General features: G+C 48.8%; 1 protein-coding gene across 6 annotated transcripts in view; it reads left to right on the top strand.

Moving 5' to 3' along the window:
* The window catches only part of dlg2 (discs, large homolog 2 (Drosophila)), a 220,566-nt gene that overhangs the window by 78,966 nt on the left and 119,673 nt on the right, over positions 1 to 21,927 (top strand). For 4 of the 6 annotated variants that reach the window (XM_036522962.1, XM_036522964.1, XM_036522963.1 and 1 more), the window contains exons 2-3: positions 8,694 to 8,777; positions 10,274 to 10,438. In XM_036522962.1, the coding sequence (XP_036378855.1) occupies positions 8,694 to 8,777; positions 10,274 to 10,438 (249 nt within the window). The remainder of the gene's footprint in view (positions 1 to 8,693; positions 8,778 to 10,273; positions 10,439 to 21,927) is intronic. The other 2 variants (XM_036522961.1, XM_036522959.1) reach the window with 2 other exon arrangements.

Genomic DNA, 21,927 nt, shown 5'->3' with positions numbered 1-21,927 from the left:
GCAGACCGTTAGCATTGTAATGTCTCTTGTGCTGTTATAAAGAATCTGTCAATCTAAACCACGCTGTCTAGAAAAAAAGGACTGATGTCCGATGTCCATAAAAAGCTTTAACGTGGTTGAACAGGCAGACAGCCTCCCTCTGAAGCAGGCGCTTAACTAACGCATCCTTTCCCACATTCTTTTCTGCCGGTCTTTCTAATTAAATGCAGTCGAAAAGGTCAGCGCTACCTCCGCAGAGGCTCGGGAAAAGCAGGGGAATCTCTTATTCGGTCATGTGTTCCTCTGTTTTGCCTCTCTCCACACCCACCCTCCCCCCCTTCTACAAACATGCTCAGAGCGAATTAGTGTTTGCTGTCATCGGCGTGGGTCACGGCGAGGCGGTGATTCGGAACATATGGAAAGTGAATCACGTAAAGAGGGGAAGGGGCCACGGCGGGATCCGCGGTTATAATGGCACGGGGACCGCGCGTGCTCCTCACGTATGTGTTTACATGCCGTGATTCATGCTTCTAAGCCACGCGTTCGCAGAGACTGCCAGATATCCGCGTCAAACTGCAGACGCTAACGCTAAGTGAAGTTCAGCCTTCCGGGACACTTTACGTTCTTTGGGTTCTGTGCGAAATAGCGCACATACACATGCGCTGTTCGTTACGTTATACTACATGCGTTTAGCAGGCGCTCTTATCCAGAGCGGCTTCCAGCACCACAGAACATAACATGTTCACGTTTAACAGCCTACTGTATAGCCGTGATCTGGGGCTGTCTTCACCTTTTTCCTTTTCAATGTTTCTCCGCAGTTCTCGGAATAGGAGAGCAGGGCATTGTAAGTGCACAGAAGTGGTCTGATTTGATGCGGCGTAGTGGCTTTTTCAGATTGTCGTGCCGTATTATTTTTTCATGGGTGCATGAGGCCAGAATCACATTACAGCTAATTCTTAGGGCTCCGAGATTTGCTCTTAACAAGGTACAGTGAATCTCGGCTGCAGCCAGCCATGCTCCCTCGGCATTAAAGCAGGAGAGACGAGGAGGGGGGGGTGGAGGGGTGCGGAGAGACGGAGGGTGGGCTGGGAGTTTCTGAGGCAGGTTGTCCGCACTGGTGTGTCTCACAGAGATTAGTGTCTGTGCTGGTGTACCTATTGACACATGTTCATCTACACAGGTATGGTCCCTCACACACACAGAAGCACTCACACATGCACGCATGTGTACTCACGCACGCATGCGCACACACACACACACACACACACACACACACACACACACACACGCACACACACACACGCACACCCAGCAGGTCTCTCCTGTTTCTGGGTCCCTGTAGAGTTCCTGCCCCTCTCCGCACATGGCACCTCCCCCTCAGCTGCTGTTCTGGCAGCCGGAGGGGCAGGATTTGGCGGCCCACTTGTTGTTACTGTGGAGATTATTTTGACATTGTGTGGCAAATATCCATTTGAGTGAGCATAATCTCCAATCCCAAAAAATGCTCATTTAGGACCATCTCTCTCCACCGTCTCTCTCAGTCTCTCGATCTGTCGTGCTGCCGTCTGCTCCCTTCCTCTCCTGTGTGCTGGACCGCAGAGGTGCGTAGCTGGCTGTGTGGTTTTCCCCCTGCGTTTCGGACAGCGTACTGGGGGATGCGGAGGCACGGGAAACGGGGTCAGCGCGTGCGCATCGCGGTCGGGCTCACAGACCAGGATTTGCCCAGGGCCACGCCACCTTGCATTCTCGTCTAGGCTCGTCCTCCCGAGCGGAGCCGCGGTGAGAGGAAGGGACCCGCCGGCACCGCCGGGCGCGGGAGCCAATCGGGGCGGCGGAACACAGGAGGTCCAGCGACCGCACAGGAAGCAGCGAGGTGGGACCCCACAAACATACAGCCAATCCCGCACGCTCTAAAGGGGACCCCAGAACGGATCCGCCAACCACAGACGTGCAAATCAAGGAAGCACAGCAGGTCGCCACTTACAGTAGGAGATTCCACACCAAAATGGGAGATCTTACAGTCAAACAAGATCTTGTAAGCTCATAGTAGCTCCCAGAACAGATTCTGCACCCTACGAAGAGATTGAAATACACAGAGCTCCTGCTGCATGGAGTAAGATGTGAGTGTACAAAATAAATCAGTTAAGCTTCACTAAATCCGGGAGACAAGGACTGTTCTCCATTTCCAGTGGTAGATTGTTGCAATTCTTAATTGCGCTCTTGACTTGCAGTTCTTCCTTGCAGAATTAAGTGTTCTCAGTGTAACACAGTGGTGTTATCTGACAGGCAGTGTTAGAACTGTGCCGTATGGCTCAGGGACACTTCAAACATTTGAGACATTTACTACTTTCATTTGGTTTGGGGGTTATCTGCAGGCTGGCTATGAGGGCTGGAGTTATTGTTGATGCACGTTCCCTCCCACAATAGCCACTAAGCAACGGCGAGTGGAAGCTCCGCCCTGGGCCATTGTCCGGGGGACTGCTCTGGAGATGTCAGTGCACCATGCTGCTAGCACGATTAGCTCTGGAATAGGATTGTATTGATTCTCCGCACAGATAGATGTATATTTGTGTCGTGTGCCATCACCATCAAGGACAATCTTCCTTTCTTTGCAATTTTCCACCCACAGGAGCGTGACGTGATTTGCTGGTAGACCATCTCTGGAGGAGGGTGAGAGGCCTCAATTCTGCTCTCTCTGTATCTTTGTGATCATTTGGTTTCTCTCGCAACTAACTCAGTAGTCAGTGTTTAGAATCATCAATACATGCGGTCTTTGATTTAAAAATGCATCGGTACTTTCATACGGATCAAAGAAGGCTCAGTATTTCTACGCGGTTTTCCCAAGTCTGTGTTTGAAGGAAATAACGGTCGCCAAAACCATTCGACGTGTGCTGATAACTGAATTTTCCCTTGAGTTAGCTGTGCAGCGTGTCTTGTAGCCCTACATATGGAGCAAATGAGCAGCTTCTAACCTTTACAGCATCTGTCAGATTGGCTTTGTCCTGGAGTGAGCATTACTTCCCCATGGTTAAGCTATACATTAGTGGCCTCAACCGTGATGTCTCCTTATCTGCATCAGGTTAACTCTGCGCCTCGGCGCGGTGCCTGGGTGCCACTGCAGCCGCGGCTAATCGTCTCCACTCATCATATCCTGCCGTGATTTCACCGCGCTGCGCGCGCGCTCTGAACTGTCAGCCGCTCTGTCCTGTGCCGTGCGGTGTCGCGGAGCAGACGGCCTTGACAGGGAAACTGGGGAGAGATGGAGCGCTGGGAACCTTAGATATCAAACTGGAGGGGTTGGTGAGGGCCCATGGTGAGCGACGATTTTTTTGCTTGTCGCCAAACCATGTAGCAGGGATTGGGAACACTTGCGTTAGCTCACTGGTGATTCATCTGACGAGAGGAGCTCACGTTTCCCAAATGTCAGCTGTATCCTTACTGTACATGCACTGTGTGTCTGTGTGCGGGGGGGGGGGGGGGGGGGGGGGGGGCTGGTGCTGCAGCGTCATGCGTTACCTTTGAAACGCCTACTATGCGTAGCCTGCTTAAAGGGTGACGTGTTGCCCCCCGAAGATCAGTGTAGTCTGCCCGTCTTTCCCTGCGCTCTGCTCTGCTCTGCTTTGATGCGGCTTGCTGTCTGCAGCTCCTGCACGGCATGCTGGGAGGTGAGTCCTGTCACTCAGCGTGCAGCAGAGCAGGGGTGCATGGGGGCTGCGGCAGTCGCAGTGCAGGAAAGCTTTCCGGGAGCATGCTGGGAGCATCGTGTCCACTCCTGTCATGGCCCAGGGTTGTGACCCCCCGTCTGTACCGGCCGCAGTAATTAATCAGAACAGCGCTCATTCAGGGTGCGTTTGGCACCGGTCGAATGGGTTCCGCCCCGGGCACCAGTCCGGGCCTCCCAGGCAGCAGCTCGGAGAGCGCGTGGGCGTTGCTGTGGATGTCGGCGTCTCGTCAAATTAGCGACACTCTCCAAATTCCCCTCTCCTTTTTTTTTTTTTTTTTTGACAGGGCCCCCCCCCCCCACCCCTCCCTCTCTCTCTCCATCTCTCTCCCTCCTCTCTCTGTCCCCCACCCCCCAACGCACACACACGCACACACACACTCTCACCACACACACTCACCATCACCACCGCAATCCATCAGGACTCTTGTTTATATTGGAGCTCCCTAATTGGCAGGACTGCAAACAATGGGAAAGCCAACAGTGGAAGAGGGACAAGAGACTTACTTCAAACACGGCTCTACATGAAAGGGATTGTGGGTAGAAATCAATCATTACTCCAGCAGGAATAAAACATTCCTCTGAACGGCCCCTGGATAAGATCAAGAGGAGCCCAATATTTATTGTAATCTCCGTAATGCTAATCCCCTAGTAGCCTCTGATAGCATTTTTCAGGGACGCAGATTACCGGGAAAGTAGACGAAACTTTTAGCTTGACTGACATGCCAGAGACAGTGCGTATTAAATATCCCCCTGCCTCACAAGTGCCAGCAACAAGGTAAAACTGTATTTTTAAATACAGCCGTCATGTCATTTACAATCTGTGATGGAACAGCTCCCAGGATGATCTCAGGGTAGTGGCAAAGGGTCTGACTGTGTGGTCCTAATGTCTTACACAGGAGTGATGTCATTGAAGGGGGTAGGAGGCCTGTCATCGTCATCAATGTGATTGTCAGAGCAGCACGTCTGCGCTTACGGTAAACACGTGTGCGTCTGACCATACGCACGTGCTTGCTTTGAGACAGATGTTTCAGTCAGTACTTCGGTCCTTTATAGTCAGGAGGTTGTCAGTATTATTATATATAATATATTATATATATATATAAATATGTATTATATATATTATATATTATTATATATAACGCTGGCATTATCCTGGGCAGAAAGCCCAGGAATTTTTCTCTGTGTGGTATTTTGCTCAAACTAAAATATATGATGTGATAGGCAGAGATGGCCATAAGTGATCTTGATATTTGATTGTGATATTTGAATGCTGTCATTATATCAACCACAGATCACATAAATCTTCGTGTTTTCCTTCAAGCACAGTGTGAAACAAAAGATGCTGTCTAGTGCACCTTTGCTTGCCGCAGTGAAAAAGTGACACACCATGACACAACACTAAATATGACTTGTGTTAGGAACAAAATGGCATAGAAAACAGGGACAGCTTGGATTTCAGTGGCACTAAATCTCTTTAGTCAGCATGTGTGACCATAGAGTGGGTGAGATAATGTCTTTGTCTCTTTATATTCTTTTAGCGTATTGTAAAATGTTTTCAGATGTTTCACAGAATATTCATGGGGACTGAGAATGTCTTATTAGTGTGAACAGACCCTTTTTTCTGCATTGATTTGAGTGACTGTTTAACAAACATGAGGAGTCATGGCTCTCTCCCCTGTATGGCAGCTCTGACTGACAGGGATCCCGCTCGTCGGCAGCGGCCTGCCTGTGACTGACATCGCAGGTGACAGCCGAGCAGACAGTCCTCACCGGGCAGGTGAAGCGCCAGCGGCGAGTGCATTCGGAATGACAGGGTGCCCGTTTCTGCCTCCGGGACTGGCGGCGTAGCCTGGCCCAGCCATTAGAGAGCCGAGGACAGAAGCAGCCGGACGAAGCCACCGGATTGGCTGTAATTGCGAGGGGCAGAGCGATACAGTGCAGCAAGTTAGCAGTGCCCAAGCTCAGTGTGTGTCTGTAATGAAAGGAGTAACGAAAGGGGTGCTTAAAATAGCTGCCGTCCCCGCTAACAGCACCCCGCTCCTCAACATCCAGCACCTACAGGGTCAGGGAAGCTGATGAGGGCGCTCCACCCAGAAACAGTCCCATGTGCTCTTAGCCCTGTTGGTGTGGTTTAACATTGAACTAGCGAGAGTGGGCAGTTCAAACACACGACCGTCTCGCTTGTCCACACCTTAGAGGAGGCCTGTGCAAACACTGACAGGGTCGCTGTGTTTGAGGCTGCACAAAGTGAAACTCGGCGAAATCGTCAGCTTTCATCGTGCCCCACTGGATCGTAAATATACGATGATTCACTCAGGACACCTAGTGGGTCCATGTGGGGCCCTCCCACCCCACCTGAACGACATCAGACGTAACTCCGTGATTGGCTGTGAAAGGATGTGAAAGTGGTGGCTAACAAGCTAACAAGATTGCCGTGTCCTGTGTGCTGGGTGCTGGGTGTTGTCCGGGTAGAGACATTAGGCTAATCCTTGGGCTCTGTGTCTCAATGATAGAAATGTAAACGCATCCCCTGGATGGCACCTTCCAGCCGCCTGGAACAGGAGGACGTGATTGATGTCTCCGTTTCACTACGCGCTGTCAGCTGGAAACTGACCCACTGTAAACAGGTGTTCCAGATGACTAGCTTCGCTTGAATGCCCCTCTCTTAGACTGTTTGGAGTCTCTGTACACTTTGTTTCTTCTGTGCATTTCTATACACAGTAGAAGTAGCATTGCTCATGCCATCTGGAAGTGCGTTCTCCACACTTGTATTTTAGCTCTCATTGCATTTTTTTCCACAAGTTCATTTGTGCTGTATGTATTTGAAAGGAGCGATTCACAAGCAGCCGCTCTTTCATAACTGTGTATTTTTAGGCTGCCTTTGCTGCTCACGCAGTCTAAGGTGCTGCCTTCTCAATTAGCACTAATTTCAGAGCGCTGTGCTGAGATGTAGTGAATGTAAGCGGCGTAGAGGAAGTGAGGAGCGTAGCGTCGGAGCTGCTGCTGCAGTGACGGAGCGTGTCCGCACGGAGACAGGCAGGGCCCGGGCCGGGTCTGCCTCTGCATGTCTCCCGTCACTCAGGCAGACGGAGCAGATTTTATCCATCTCCCGGGTCGCGCGCACTGACCCGAGAACCCCTGCCGTCCCTCCTGTGGATCGCAGAACATATGTCAACTGCGAGGGGCTGTTTGTCTGTCCTGAAAGCTGAACCAGCCCCCCCCCCCCACCAATGGCCCATCAGACCCTCCCACGGGTGTCCAGGGCCTGCCTCCCATTCCAGGCCCCGCCCCACTCCGTTACCCCCATCTGAAAGTGATGTGCATACGAAAACTCTTGTGTGGTGTGATTTTGTGTGTGGATACAAGTAGGATGGCATGCACTTCTCAACTCTGCCTGCTGCCCGGCAAACCAACCCCTACTTCACTACCCCCATCCCAAAGCAACGGGTAGCAATACAAGGAATACAAGTAGGAATGTTTGCGCTTTTGTGACCTGGCCAACCACCGTGTCCCAGCGTCGTGTGACCTCTGACCCGGAAGCAGCAGCGGAGGAGCTCCATGCTCAGTGTGAGGGAGGGCCTGCCGGGCTGCTCCGGGGCAGGGGGGGCGGTGGGAGGGAGGGAAGCAGCCGAAATAGGCCAGCGGTTTACACACCACGGAACGCTTCACGTGCTCATCATTAGCACGCGGCGCTAGGCAACCTCAGAGCGGGAGCATCACGCTTCAGCGGACCGGCCCTGCGTGGGCACAGAAGCGGGGACGTCGCTGAAATATGATCGCACTGTAAGTGGGGCGCTGGAATTAGAAACTCACCATAACGTTTCCTTGGCATTTTGTTGCTGGCTGATACACAGCGGGAAGTGACTGCTGGGAGATGCTGGTGATTCGCGCCTGTGGTGCACAGTGACACGACAGTCAGAACCCAGGGCCCTGGACAGCGGCTCGAACCCCTGCGGGGAGGCTCATCATTCCTTCGAACCGGGGTTTTTGAAATCCTGCTCACCGGTCGAGTTACAGAATGTCTAAGGTGTGAATTGTACAGTAAGCGTTGTGGGTTGCCTTTGATATGACTATCTTCTTGGCAATTTGATATCATAGTAAAGTGTCAGTTGAAAGCGGCCTCAGCAGTATTCTGAAGTGAGAATTACAGTAGTGTACGGTGTGATATTACTGCAAGAGTGGGTGTGGTTTCAGTGTGGTAGGAGTGGTCCCTCTTGTGGGTTCTTGTGAATGTTGTGTAAAAGTGGTGTGTTTTACAGTGTCATTGACAACACAAGTGATTGGGATGTCCTTTAAACCCATTCAGAAGTACATAATGTACACTCAAACTGCCTTTCTGAAGCACTCATTTCATCTTAGAAGTTCATTTTAGGTTGTTTTCTCTTAATTATTTATTGAAATTACCTAATTATTTAACTAAAACTGTGCCATTGAGTTGTTTTGTGGAATGCAGACAAGAAGTGTTGTTTTGGGTCATGCTTTGATTCTTAGATGCTCAGTGGTACAGAATTTTCATCAAAGAGCTCCCTCTTGTGGTTTGAGTAGGGACGAGCTAAGGAGCACGGTGGTCCATGGCAGCCGAACACAACAGAACTCTGTCTGTCAGCTCAATTGTAATGACCATCTCATCGAAATTCATCACCTGTTCCTTGCTTTGTTTCTGCACTTTCAAAGATTTCCTTTTTTCTTTTTTCTTTAGCACTTTTAAATGTTCTGCATTCTTGGTCCTTCATCTTGACAGTCTCACCGCTCTCTGCCACTTGAGCACTGTGTCAGTTTTTACCCTGAGTTGGTCTGTGTCTTGTTTATTTGTCCTGTCTTGCCACGGGAGCCTGTCGGTGTCAACCGATCTGCGCCCCTGTCCCTGGCACATGCCGGGAAGTCGCCTGATGAGCGCCGGGGGTCCGCTGCTCCCTCCCGCCCCCCTGAGCGGGGTGTCCTTGGGTACTCCTCCTCAGCAGTCATGGTGGAATCCTCTCTCTGTCCACAGAACAGGCCGGCCGCGGTGCAGGGGTCACCGCACACCGCCCAGCCGCCGCCATGCATGAACCCCGCCCTGATGAGCGCGCCCTGGGTGAGAGAGGGGGGCCCGCCACCCCCCCGCCCGCGCCGTCACGCCCATCCCCGCCACCCTCCGCGGCACGCTGCCCGCCTCTTTCATGCCACGCCCATTTCCGCTCAGGCTGCACTGAAGATCACACTCTCTGCCAATCACGTTCCAGCAGGGGGGAGGGGCTAAGTGCTTTTCTCTGCAGGGGTTGTCAGCTGAAAAGGCTTCTAGGATGTTAGAGAGAGTTAGAGAGTTTTCTATGAAAAAACCAAACCTGAGGGGGGAGGTTTGTCAGGACGTACCAAATATGTGAGTCAGCCTCTCCAGGGCTTCTGACTTGGTACATCCAGCTGAACTCTTTCCCAGCAGACCTTTCTGTCTCTTTCTAGAAGCCTTGAAATCTCTTTAAAGCTGGTTTTAAAAACACTTATTTTGATATATATAGGATGTGTATGAGGTCATGGTGCCCAAGGTACCCTTTAACTAATGCAATCCTTTTTGCTGCATCCTGTCTGGAGCTGTTGTTTTCCACAAGGCTCTGTGAATGGGCTTAATGAATGTACTACAGGGAGGAAACTTTGCCAGAAAGCCAATCCATATTTTCTTTTCTTCAGAAATTGCTTTTCAAGAAGAGGGAACAACCTTTGTTAATCCAAATATCACCTCAAGTTTTATCCATAAAGAACTGCAACAGTTTGACATGTTGTATTGGGAGAGGGGGGCACAGCTGTCAGGTCCCACTGGCCAATGAACATCCCTGTCATCCCTCCTCTGTCTCCATCATCTGTCACATCGCTGGAGGGCAAGAGATTCATGCACATCTCAGCACATGCTGGCAGACTGTAACACACACTGGCCCGCACGCACACGCACACGCACACGCACACGCACACGCTCTTTTCCTGGCATATCACTCGCTCATCTCCAAAGCTCTCAAACTGGAGCATTAGACAAAGAGACGTGTGCCATGTTTCTGACATCATCTCCTGGCTTCATTCCAGCGTGGGAACATTAAGCATTCCCAGGATGCATTGTCATTGCTATGCTACATCTGCGGGAAACGCTGCTGTCTGCCTCATCATTGGCTGGAATAATAAAAGCAGCGTTGGCTTTCTAACACTGGAACGTGACATTGGTGTTCTTTTCTGTGCTGTTCTTTTTGATGAAGATGTTATTTACTGTAGGGTAACCATATCTCTTTGCTGTGTGAACTCACCAATGCTCTGCATGCTCATGGTACATTAAGCATCATGCATTCACTTTGATCAAGGTTTTTTCACAAAGATTGTGTTAACATCTATATACTGTATATATAAAAAATGTTCTGTCTCTTCTCTGCTGAGCGGGAATTCTCAGTGATGTTTTTTGGTGCTGTAATCATTCTGACTGGCTTGTTGGTGTTTTCCTCCAACTACCCCCCTCTGCCACTTCTTCTCCTCCCGCTCTCATCCCCTTCCACCCTTTTTTCTCCCCATTTTTTTCCCCCTCTGCCCTTTTTTCTCCTCCCCGTTATCCCTCAGCAGTACCGGTACCAGGATGAGGATTCGCCCCCGCAGGATCACGGCTTCCCCCGCCTGACCAACGAGGTGCGGGCGCCGGAGCTGGTGCACGTGTCGGAGAAGAACCTGTCGGAAATCGAGAACGTCCACGGCTACGTGTCCCACTCCCACATCTCCCCCCTCAAGGTGAGCAATCTCGCCGGGCCGGCCCGAGCCGAGCCGAACCCAGCCGAACTGCGGTGTGACTGCCACATGGTGTCTCCCCCTTCTCCCTTCTGTCCTCTCGTACGAAGTGTCTCTGTCTCTCTCTCTCTCTCTCTCTTTCTGTTGCTCTTTGTCCACCCCTCCCTCCCCCTTTTGTCATCCCCTGCCGAGCCATTGTGTCACCACCCCCAAGTCTCCGCAAAGCCTCTTGTAGCTAGTCGGGCACAGCGTCTGTCCGCTGCGGGAGAGGGGAGCGCCTTCCCTCGCCTGCTCCGAAACGAAGGAGGCCAGCACAGCCCCCCAACCCCCCCCCTAAGTCCAGCTTTCGGGGAGGCTACGTGCTTTCGCTGAACTTTCAGCGAGCTGCAGGTGCACAGGCCTCCGTAGGGCTTGCGAGCACAGCAGGGGCTGTCTGCGTTAGCCTCTTACCATTGCCGCTTTCCACCCTCAACTTTAGCAGCCTCTGCTAAAGCCCAGGACCCCACCTGACCGCTGAAAACATGTCAAATCATTCGCAATAGCTTTTACGGTAAACCTCACGTGACCGTCCTGTTCCAAATCGCACCTGAGGTCTCCCTCCCTCGGTTTCGTGGGGGGACAGGGGACGGCAGGGACGATGGCCGACCCAGTTTAAGGCCGTGTTTGTCAAGCCGCAGACTGCCTATTCAACCACAGTGGATCCGCTTCTGTCCTCAGACAGCTCAGCCATTAGACGTAAAATGTCATGTTTAACCCTAAACTGATATCAGCTTTCAGTGACGTACGGAGGCAGATGGAAACGACATGATTACACTTGTGCTGCTCTAAGACACCCATATATTTGGATAACAAAAGATGGAGGATGGCTTTTGAGAGATGAGGTGTGGTGTGCAGCAGAGTGAAGGAATGCTGACTGAAATTAATAATCTTGGAAAAAAAAAACATAAGTGCAGCACCTGGTATAAGCAGCTGTGTGTGCTTGCTCACTCGTTGGCTCGCTTGCTGCAGTTTGGTTTATATTGTCAATTTAAACTGCATGTTTTTGTGTCCTCCTCTTTTATATCAGTCTTGTTAATGTTATTCTTTCATTTGGGATGTGCTGTCAATGTTTTATGGGCATTAAAAACTTGAACAGCTCACTGGTAATGTGCTTGAAATTAACCAGTTGTGATGAGACAAACCAACCAGTAGGTGGCACACAATCTTCAGGTTAAATTGACTGCAGGAGGCTCCCATGAGTCAGAAACATGAAGACTTCATGTTGTTTCACAGATACATACATATGTATTTCATATCACTCAAGTTGCATATTACAGAGAAAGAAGCTTGTGAGGTTTTTTTCTGTCTACCGCATGCTCTCAGAGCAATTAAAGCTGTTTGCATGCTGTATTACAAAACCAGGGCAAAAAATGTGTGCCCTGTTTAATTCTTTATTCTCTTAATTATTCGTTTCTTGTGCATTTTAAATAAGTCGCATTTGCAGAATATGAGCATGATTTCAGAAATGGGCAACCAAAGACTTCCCAAACACTTCCCAAAAAAATGAGTGCTCCTGAAATGTCTTGCAGGAATTGGCTGGAGGTAGATGTAACGTTTCTCAAGAGACAGTTAACAATGAACAAGAGCTGTGCTGATTCTGTCAAATGAATGCTGTGGATGAGTGTAGGTGGAGTATTGTATATTTTATTACTGGAACTAGAAAACCGCACCCCGGGAATATCCTCTCTAATTAGCTGTATGAAGTGCATTCAACATAGACGTGTTAGCCAGTACCACTGTTGTGTTATTACAGGATAACCACACACACACTACACAGAAAATGATTATGTATTATTTCATCAAATTACTGCCTGTGCCTTGCATTTTCTGAAGACCAGTTGGTGTAACTAAGCATACATCAACACCTTGCTGCATGAACTAATGACGGAGTAGCTCAGTACAGCAAATACCCAATGTTCTGAAAGTAAAGAGGAAATATTAGGTATTTCATCACAAAAGGAAAAATCCACCAGACAATCTGGAGAAGAAAAGTGAACCATGTTGCTGCATTTTACTGTTTTCACCACCTGAGTAGAAAAAAACAATAGAGTAACGAAAGTTTTTTAATACTGCATGGGCATCTAAACTTGGATATTCTTCTTCATATTTGCACAAGTAATTCAATATCATTTAGTAATAAAGGACTCTGATAAACATTGCGTACACAGTGGGAAATGGTAAATGGTTTTAGTTTTAACATTTTTTGTTTTAACAAGGTTTGTGTCAAATAAATGAAAATGAACCACTACGACATCTTTATTTGTGAGGATTTATTCATGAATGTACTTCATTTAAAGTGACTAAAACTGGCTGAAAAGCCTTGTTTGCTAATATGAACTGGCTAGCCAGCAGGCTACATTATACAGTACACTGTGATTTCAAGTAGAACCCTCACATTGGTGTAAAAAAGAACAATGTTTCTAGCAATAGGTAGGTGGGGAGCTTGAGCTGAGAAACCAATGACACGGTAGTCTGCAGTTTGTTGACATCAGGTGTTTAGATTCCAGCCTCATCTGAGGCAAATCTCAGATGGTGTACTTCAGGGCAAGACAGCTCTGTAGTAACCCTGAAGAAGGAGAGGAAGGCGCCATGCCAGGAATCTTCCACAGCAGAAGGTTTGAGAGCAGGTTTTTGGTAGTCTGCGGCCATCATAATCTTCGTGACTTTGTGAGCCCCACAGAGCCCCATTTAGCTGGGGCTGTTAGCAGAGGCTTGAATGAGCTGACAGGAAAGTGCCAGCTCTGTCCGCATACCTCCCTCCCCCAGAGCATAGGGGCACGTGGCGAGATCCGATAGCTCGCGGCCGGGCCAGGAGCACGCCAGCATTGAAACGAGGCGTTCCTGAAAACGAAACGGTCAGGCCTTCAGCCTGTGCAGAGGAAGAGGAAATGGACTGAAAATGTATTTGTGTAGGACGTTGACCAGCGGGTCTGTGAATTAACTTTAGCTGGTCTCTATGATTATGCACTAAACGAAGCATGGCGCTGAATTAATTCCACCTGCTTAATTTGCCTTTAACTGAACTGCACCTTGGGCAGCTGGTAAGGGGGCTGGACTGATTTCCACAGCGCTGGAAAGGCCTTGCTCTCGGCCACCTGAGCTTGTGATAAAACAGACAAAAAAGCTTCGCACAGATACATAAGCACCGCTTTAAGCCATTTCACTGCTTGTAGTTCATCAAGTCCTGCTTCTGGTTTCTGGCTTGGTTTTCATAGCGTTCAGTTGCAGAGATACTGAATGCGCTGCAGGAACAGGACAGTTTATATTTATTGGTGCCAGGGAATGTTGTCCTGCATCTTACACGCTGGCAGGGATGGAGTCAAAAAGCACGATGGTTCATCTACTCCCCTCACCATTGTTGGACAGCGTCTCTTGAAAGCTGGTCTCCTTATGGTCACGGAGGTTAGGGCCTTTGTCAGCCAGCTGGGCCTCGCTGGTAGTTTTTAGCAGAGGTTCGTTAGCTGTCCCGGGCCTGCAGCAGCTAGCGCTAGCTGTGCTAGCCGCGATCCTACAGAGGCGTCAGTTGCACCGTCCTACACAGGCTGTTCGCAGAGGCTCTTCCTCATCCGCGCTATGGAGGAAGTTGGACCCCCACCCCCACATCCCCATCACTCACACACCCACCCCTCCAGCCACCTTGGCGCATGCAGTATGACTGGGACCACATCGAATGCCTTCTTCCCCCTTTCCTTTCTTTTTATCCATCTTCTGCTCATCCAGGTCAACCTGCTAGTGACATATTCTCTTATCTCTCACCTGCAGCCTGCACTGGTCACCCGTTTTGATCTTACATACCCGGGTCTGACTGCAGCAAGCTACCTGGCAAGTGGGCTTTTTACTTGACAATGTCTTTCCAGTGTGCTTTTGGGGCTGGTTTTCTGTGTGACAGTAATGCTGTGAGGTCTGTTTGGCAGTACACCAACACAGACTGCGACTGTGTTGGCGTACTGCTGTAAGGAGACTGGTGGAGAATTTGTCTCGTGCTGCTGGATATGTTCCTGTCCCACCCCCTGGCCTCACCCTCCAGCTCCAAGCTCACCACATAAACGTTAAACCATGTTGCCAGCATTCTCGCGCTGGTTTTGAATCAAGCGTGCTCCGTCCGTTCCGGCCTCTTGAATGGCAGTGTGTTGTTTTTCCAAGGAACAATTACATTTCAGTGAGAAATTTAAATGCAGTAATTGGACAGTAATTGGACACAGTGCTTGGTCACTCAGGTGACGGGGGGTTAAGGCTTTATGAATGTTACATAGCTGTCTGCTCAGAACAGATGAAGTAAGCTGATATCCTCATTGCACAGATAAAGTTGAGTGTATGAAATGGTTTGCATTATAAAGCAAGGGCATACCTGTAAACTGGCTCTTTGTTGTTTTTCTCCTGATGATGCTGTAAGAACAATATAAATACAGCTCAGATTGTGGTCATTATGCTTTTGCAGTATATTCTTTTGAGCATGAACATTATTTAGTAAGTTCATGCTAAGACTGATTCATGTAGTAAGGGGGAAAAAGCATCTCACAGTCTTGCATAATTACAAAAATATCCTTGGAAAAGTCCACAGTGTCTGTTTCTCAGCACTTCTTTCTTAATGTCAATAAGCTGGCCTTTTCTTCACTCTGAGGTGGAGTGCAGTGTCAGTGATTCTCTGTGATCTTTGGTGCTTCAGGGACGGACAGGGTGGCCTTGAATCCACCCCGGGCCTCTCACGAGCCTCCGAGAACAGGAGGGGCTCTTTCCAGAAGCTACCGTGCGCGGTCAGTACTGGCACTAAGCACACATCGCGGTAGCCCTAAAGAAAAGGCAGCCGCAGACACAGAGGCAGTGGGGCCTTCGGGTCACAGCGTGGGGCGGAGCCAGAAGCGGGAGGAGTGAAGAGAGCGCGAGACACCCCCCCTCTCTCCTCCTGGCCCCTCCCCACCCTGCCCCGCCCCGCCCCGCCCTGCTCATGCCCTGAGCACAATGACCACATAGCCCATCCCTAACCGGGTCCGTCCATGGTCCTCAGACCCTGCCCCCCCACTACATGCGTTCCCCCCCCGTTTTTCCCCTCACGACGCCTTGATTAAATAACTATCGACTTTTCCCCGAATGCAATTTCCAGCTTTCACGCCACTTTCACCTCAGACTCTGTAAAGTGGGTGGAAATCCTTTATGCTGAGTGAAAGAACCAAATTAGGAAGGGGGGAAAAAAAGTTTGATTCCATTATATATGAATCACGCTGTGGCCAGCACCTGCGAATCACTATTTCCCATTTGTTTCACAGCCTTGGGACTTAACATGAAAAATAGCTTTAATACGCTTTTGAAATTGTGTGGCCAGTAAGAGCTCTCTCCGCCCCCCCCACCCTACCCCCACCCCCACCGAACGTGCAGAGTGGATCCGCAGGAGTCTGTACCTGGCACACACTGATTATAGGAGCAGCCAGAGGCTCGGGCACTGTATTATCGATCCAGTGTGTTGCATTGTCGATCCGTTGTCCGGGCTCATGGTTATGTCAGCCCATGAAAAGGTGCCTGGCCGCATACACACAATTACCCCCGCATCAGTCAGGTGCTCTGACCTGCTTAAGTGATAAATGTTGCCTTTATGAACTGGGGCACGGTAGGTGACGGGTATTTATCAGAGAAATCCGTTCTGTACATGCGGCACAGCCTTTATTATGGGTGACTGCATGGCATTGCGGCTGGAGTTTCTGTGTGAGCTCCCCCAGGAGACAATTACTGTACATCGAAGTTGCACTCTCTCTCTCTCTCGGAGCGGGCCTCTGCCTGTGCCACCGCACTCCCATGATCCTCTCTGAGACGATAGCGGAGCCCGCGCACCCCTCGATGGAGGTAACGTGGGGGTGGGCAGAGGGAGAGAAGACAGGTGTGTTGGGGGCAGGGATTTGGAGCCTACGGTTTGTGTGCCATTTTAGGGTCCCAGGCTTATTTTGGGACTTGCAGAAATGGCAACTTTTTTTTCTTAGCAGCAGCATAATTCTGGATATCTTACATTGAAGATTCGGGTGCTCTTGATGAATGTAAATTTGACGCGCTAGGAAGTTCCTTTGAGCTGGCGACAGTTTTCAGCTCTCCACAGTTTTACAAATTAATATTGCACGTAACAGATTCGGTCTAATTAATTTTAATCACAGTTCAGGAACATCCAAAGCGCCCCCTTTACTTCCCACAAAGCTGATATCGCTCCTTCAAATACGGGAAGAGCAAAGATAAAGTTAATCAGAATGCTAATAATAATATTAGTAAACGTAATAGCAGAAAGAAGACTTTTAATTTGTGAAATTAGCATACTAATTGATTTCTTCCTTTTTCGTATTAAGTCAGGTCTCTTTAACTAAAACCGTAGTTCCTAGCCCTTAAGCGAAAGCGTAATGAATGTAGCTGAAGGGCCTTTTAATAGAAATGAACTCATTAAGAAGAGGCGTCATTTTGAGGGGTCTTTCATGTCGTGCTAAACATCAGAAAGGCTATGTGCCAAATTGGAAACCTGGCTGGCCGGGGAACAGTTTGATGGAAGGTGTAAGGTTGCTTCCCGTGTTTCAGAATGCTGTGGTCGCTGGTGTGTTCGAGTTTCGTCAAAGGTACATGTCTGCCAGACAGCGTGATGGCAGTATTTGTTTCCATTAACAAAAAGGACACACACAGTTTTAAAGCAAAGTCCAATCACATCCACTAATCCTGATTGCCCGTTTCAGTCTGCTGAAGAGTCTGCCTCATTGGCTGGCATTTCCCATTTAGAGTGTCACTTTACTGCATATGAGAGAGATAAGATAAGATTATTACGTATCTGTCTGCTGTCTGCCTGATAGGTTGATTGATGTGTGATGAAAGTAACAGTAAGCACTGTTTTCAGTGAAGCGACTTGGTGTCTGGTGCGGTATTGCACATTATCTATCTATGTCATCAGCTCAGTTTCAAAGGAATGTCGTTTGAAATGTTTTTGAATGGCTTTTTGGTGTGGTGAATACGCAAAACTTAGAGATGTTGTAATACCACATAACTGCTGTTCAGTATGAGAAAATGTAAAAGTATTGCATACCCTTTTTCAGCTGAGTGAACGAGACACGGTGGTTCCTGTTGCTTAATTAATGCAGTGTAAGTGATATGGATTAGCAGATGCCGCAATGTCTTTGCTAGAAGCAGTTACTGTCGACCGTCAGTTAGCGATGTGCTTTTCAGACAGTCTCCATTGAGGTCCTCAAGGGATAGGCTCGGTTCTGGATGTGCAGGACGTGGATGGTATAGTTTTGTGAGAGATTGAGCCATTCAGAGGTAAAATCCGACCACACATCTGGTCGTGTTTAACCCCGACACAGCGAGCACAAATGGGGGTGTGTCCGTTCCCTTAACCCACATGTCCCCCTGGCACGAATTTCTCTCTCAGTTAACATCCCCAGGTTTGAATAGACACACAGGACACAGGGCGAATGCCCCCTCCCCTCCTCTCCCCTCCGCTGGGACCATACTGTGACTGACTGCATTTTAATTTATGACAGCTAAAAAGAATCAGCTGTTTTAAGTAGTGGCCCTGCCTCTTGAAATGGGACACATTGGTGGAGTGATTGCACACTGTTATACATTAGCACCGTTGCGTCATGCTACACCTGAGCAGCTGTGACACCAGACAAACACCAGAGACAAACACCAATGACGACCTCAACATGCAGAAGTCATGCTTCTGAGTTACAGAGTGTAGTAACTTTTTTTTATTTTATTTTTGCCTTTAGGAAATGGCTAGGGGCTGGGTTTTTATTACATTATTACAATTACCAGATTAATCTATACTGGCAAATAAATTAAACTTAATTGCCACCAAAGAGCTGCCAGGACTAATCAATGTCTGTGAATAATTTGAATTTCAATGAGCGACCTTGACTTTTCCCATTTCAGGCCTAATACCAACATTTTGTTGACAGGTCCAGATTGTCTCAAACTTGCAGCATATTAACTTGCTGTCAAAGTTTGATAGTTGTGCTATTATGGTCTCTTTAAGGATTTAACAACTAATTCAAGACCATCTGCACTTTATTATTCCAAGTTGAAAACACCCAAATTTAAAATAATAGGGTCTCAGTAACATATCAAACGGCAAAGATTAAAGCACTATGATATCAGAGGACTCGCTTCATGTCTCTCTTAACGGCAGATGTTTCCAAGGTCACCTCTTTCATTAGGAGAGCTGTGTGTTTAATACCAGGCTGCGCCTCTGTTTGTTTTATTTGTAAAGCGGAACATCGTGACTTCCTAGTCATACGTCATACAGTCGGAGTCGTGATTTCCCCCCCCCCCCCCTCTTGCCTCCAACGAGCTGCTCTCACAGCTGTCCCTGTTTCAGGAATGCAAGCTGAGGTTCCAGCATTTGTCCCCCCTGTCAAGGGGGGGGAGGGGGGTGGGGGGCGTGAATGAGAGTGAATCCTCATCCTAGCCCCAATATAGTGACATTGGCAACATAGGATAAAATTAGGGGAACAGTCTCAGGATATTTTGTCTATTAAAAATTGAGATTCTTTGCATGTTCCAGCGTTTCCACTGTCACAGGTAGAGGAGCACTGGACTGTAAACGTGATTCCATATCACCTAGTCCGTGTTTGTTTCGATGCAAGCAAAGTGTCACGGAGCCAGTCCTCATCTGGAAAGCTGTTTGTGCTGAGAGCATAGTGCACTGTCAGAAGCAGACATCGGTTGCCTAGTAACTGTTGTACCGATGCCCGATCGCTCTTGTTATCAAATTTGATGTATACCCCCATAACCTTGTTATAACGCTGTGTGTAATGTTTACTCTCATTATGCTCCATCCCGTATGGCTGTGTAGATGTGTTTATTGGTTAAACAAGGCTGTGCAGAACTGGCTTAATAATGTAAGCTGTGATTAATCATGTAATGTTGCATTGTATGTTGCTAGTGGAACAGTAGACCTCAGAAATGGATATGTGGAGGGTGGAACAGCAGGCTGTTTCATGTAATTGCACAGGCAACATTTTTTCCCAAGACCAAAAATGACATTTCACGCCGTAGTCTCCTAATAGTGTGTTTAGGGTGCTTTTCTTTTTACTAAGGCAACTTCCAAAGTTATTCATTTTCAATAAAAGCAGTTGTCTTTTTGTTGATTCGTATGAAATTCACAATTAAAGCATATATTATGATGTTGTGCGCAGATTCAATTTGTTAGTGCTCCATTTAATCAAAATTGCACTTTGCCTTTGGATAAAAATTGCCGCTGATGGAAAATTCACTATGAATCAGTGTTTAGTAACATTGTGAGATAACAGCTCTTGTCCATACATACAGCAAACTGTGGGTGCCTAACTTGGTTACTGCAGGTCCAGGTGGCTGCTGGTTTTTGCAAAGCTCTGCTCTAAGTAACTGGATCCAATGATTTACACAGCCTGACATTTTTGACGTTTTTACAAATGGTGAGTCACTGCAAAATGTGCCCCCTGCACTCAAGAAATATTTAGCACGATCTCTAGTCTATTTTAGGGAAAAGTGTAGGAGCACATGGCTAGTTAGCTGAAAGGACCAATTAAGCCAGATGATTTGATTGCCACAGGAACCTATGTACACAGCCCTCTTACTTGGACTCCATCCACCCATACAGTAAGCTTGCTGTAGTGTCTGAAGCTTCTCCTTGTTGTAGCGTGTGAGGCTTCTCCTTGTTGTAGCGTGTGAGGCTTCTCCTTGCTGTAACGTGTGAGGCTTCGCCTTGCTGTAGCGTGTGAGGCTTCACCTTGCTGTAACGTGTGAGGCTTCACCTTGCTGTAGCGTGTGAGGCTTCACCTTGCTGTAGCGTGTGAGGCTTCACCTTGCTGTAACGTGTGAGGCTTCACCTTGCTGTAGCGTGTGAGGCTTCACCTTGCTGTAACGTGTGAGGCTTCACCTTGCTGTAGCGTGTGAGGCTTCACCTTGCTGTAGCGTGTGAGGCTTCACCTTGCTGTAGCGTGTGAGGCTTCACCTTGCTGTAGCGTGTGAGCCTTCACCTTGCTGTAGCGTGTGAGGCTTCACCTTGCTGTAGCGTGTGAGGCTTCACCTTGCTGTTGCGTGTGAGCCTTCACCTTGCTGTATTGTAACCTACCTGTATACATGGCTTCACAGCGGAGTTTTCATTTCTTTAGTCTTTGCTTCATGGTTTACTTCAGAATATGTCTGCACTAACGTTGCTAAAATCTTGTAGGAATGGTTTGTTTGGAATGGAGGAATGTATACGTACATATGTAGCGTGGCTAAATCCCGTCCCCGTGCGATCAATGTGCAGTCATTCAGCACTCTCCTGAACAGTGTTGTGGTGAATTCAGCAGGAAACGCAGTGCTTTTCTGTGTTCCGTGTTGTGCCCCACAGATCGGCCATTTGAGGCGCGCGCAGTGAGGCACTCACCGTGAGTGGAGGCTGCTGTTATCAGAGGTGATTTAATTGGCCAGGACCCTGGCAGCAGTAGTGTGTCCTGATTGCTCCCCGTCCTCCCGCACTGGGCCACAGGAACGCGGTGTTTTGTGGGCGGGATGACTGCGCCATGCCGTGATTACCACGCCATATCCGTGGGGGCCTGGTCATACGTTAAGGGCCAGCCCCTCACCCCTTTCCCCAGATTCCCAGATATGACGGGCGCACCACTGTCACAGCGCCTGGTGTCCTTTTCGCTCCCCGCAACGCCAGGACAGTGGAACCCACATAAACTGTTACAGAAGCATAGGTTAGCCACAGGGGCTGAGGGTGAAAACACACAACCCTGTAGGACGGCAACGTAGCATAGTGCTAAGGAGCAGGGCTCGTAACTGAAAGGTTGCTGGTTTGATTCCCTGCTAGGGCACTGCTGTTGTACCTTTGGGCAAGGTATGTAATCCAGAATTGCCTCAGTAAATATTCAGCTGTATACATGGATAACATGTAAAAACTGTAACCTATGTAAGTTGCTCTGGGTAAGAGTGTCTGCTAAATGACAATAATGCAGTAACGTATTGCAGTAATCTGGCATACACATGTACAGTAATTATCATGAAATAGTGGCCAGCACGGATGCCTGAACAGCGGTTCGCTGAATGATCAGACCCCAAAGCTGGTTGAACATGTTTGGCACGGAGTGGGCCCATGACGACAGCAGTGCGGCGGTGCTTGGGCCTCTAATCTGTGCGAGAAGGGGAGATCTGCGGAGACGGCGGGCTTTCAGCACCGCGGACAGCGCGGGTGAGACCCCCCCCCAAATCCCTCCTCCACCTCTCCTCCAGGAAATAGCAGGCTGCCAATCGCTTCCCACAGAGAGAGATTGCACCAAATCACAGAGTGCATTTCACATCAGAAATGATCTGCGGGAGAGGAGTTTGTATTATTATTTCTCATCAGAAAGCGGTGAAGTAATGGAAAGCAAAGCTGCCGATTGTCTCCTGCAGAGAAGCCATTACACAATATGCAGCTGATGTGGTTTTGAGCAGCCATTGCTTGTATGAGTCTCGTAGCA

This window comes from Megalops cyprinoides, chromosome 3, assembly GCF_013368585.1.
Source record: "Megalops cyprinoides isolate fMegCyp1 chromosome 3, fMegCyp1.pri, whole genome shotgun sequence".
Taxonomy (NCBI): Eukaryota; Metazoa; Chordata; class Actinopteri; order Elopiformes; family Megalopidae; genus Megalops; species Megalops cyprinoides.
Note: the sequence above shows the minus strand (reverse complement) of the source record. Positions and strands in the feature narration are given on the sequence as shown.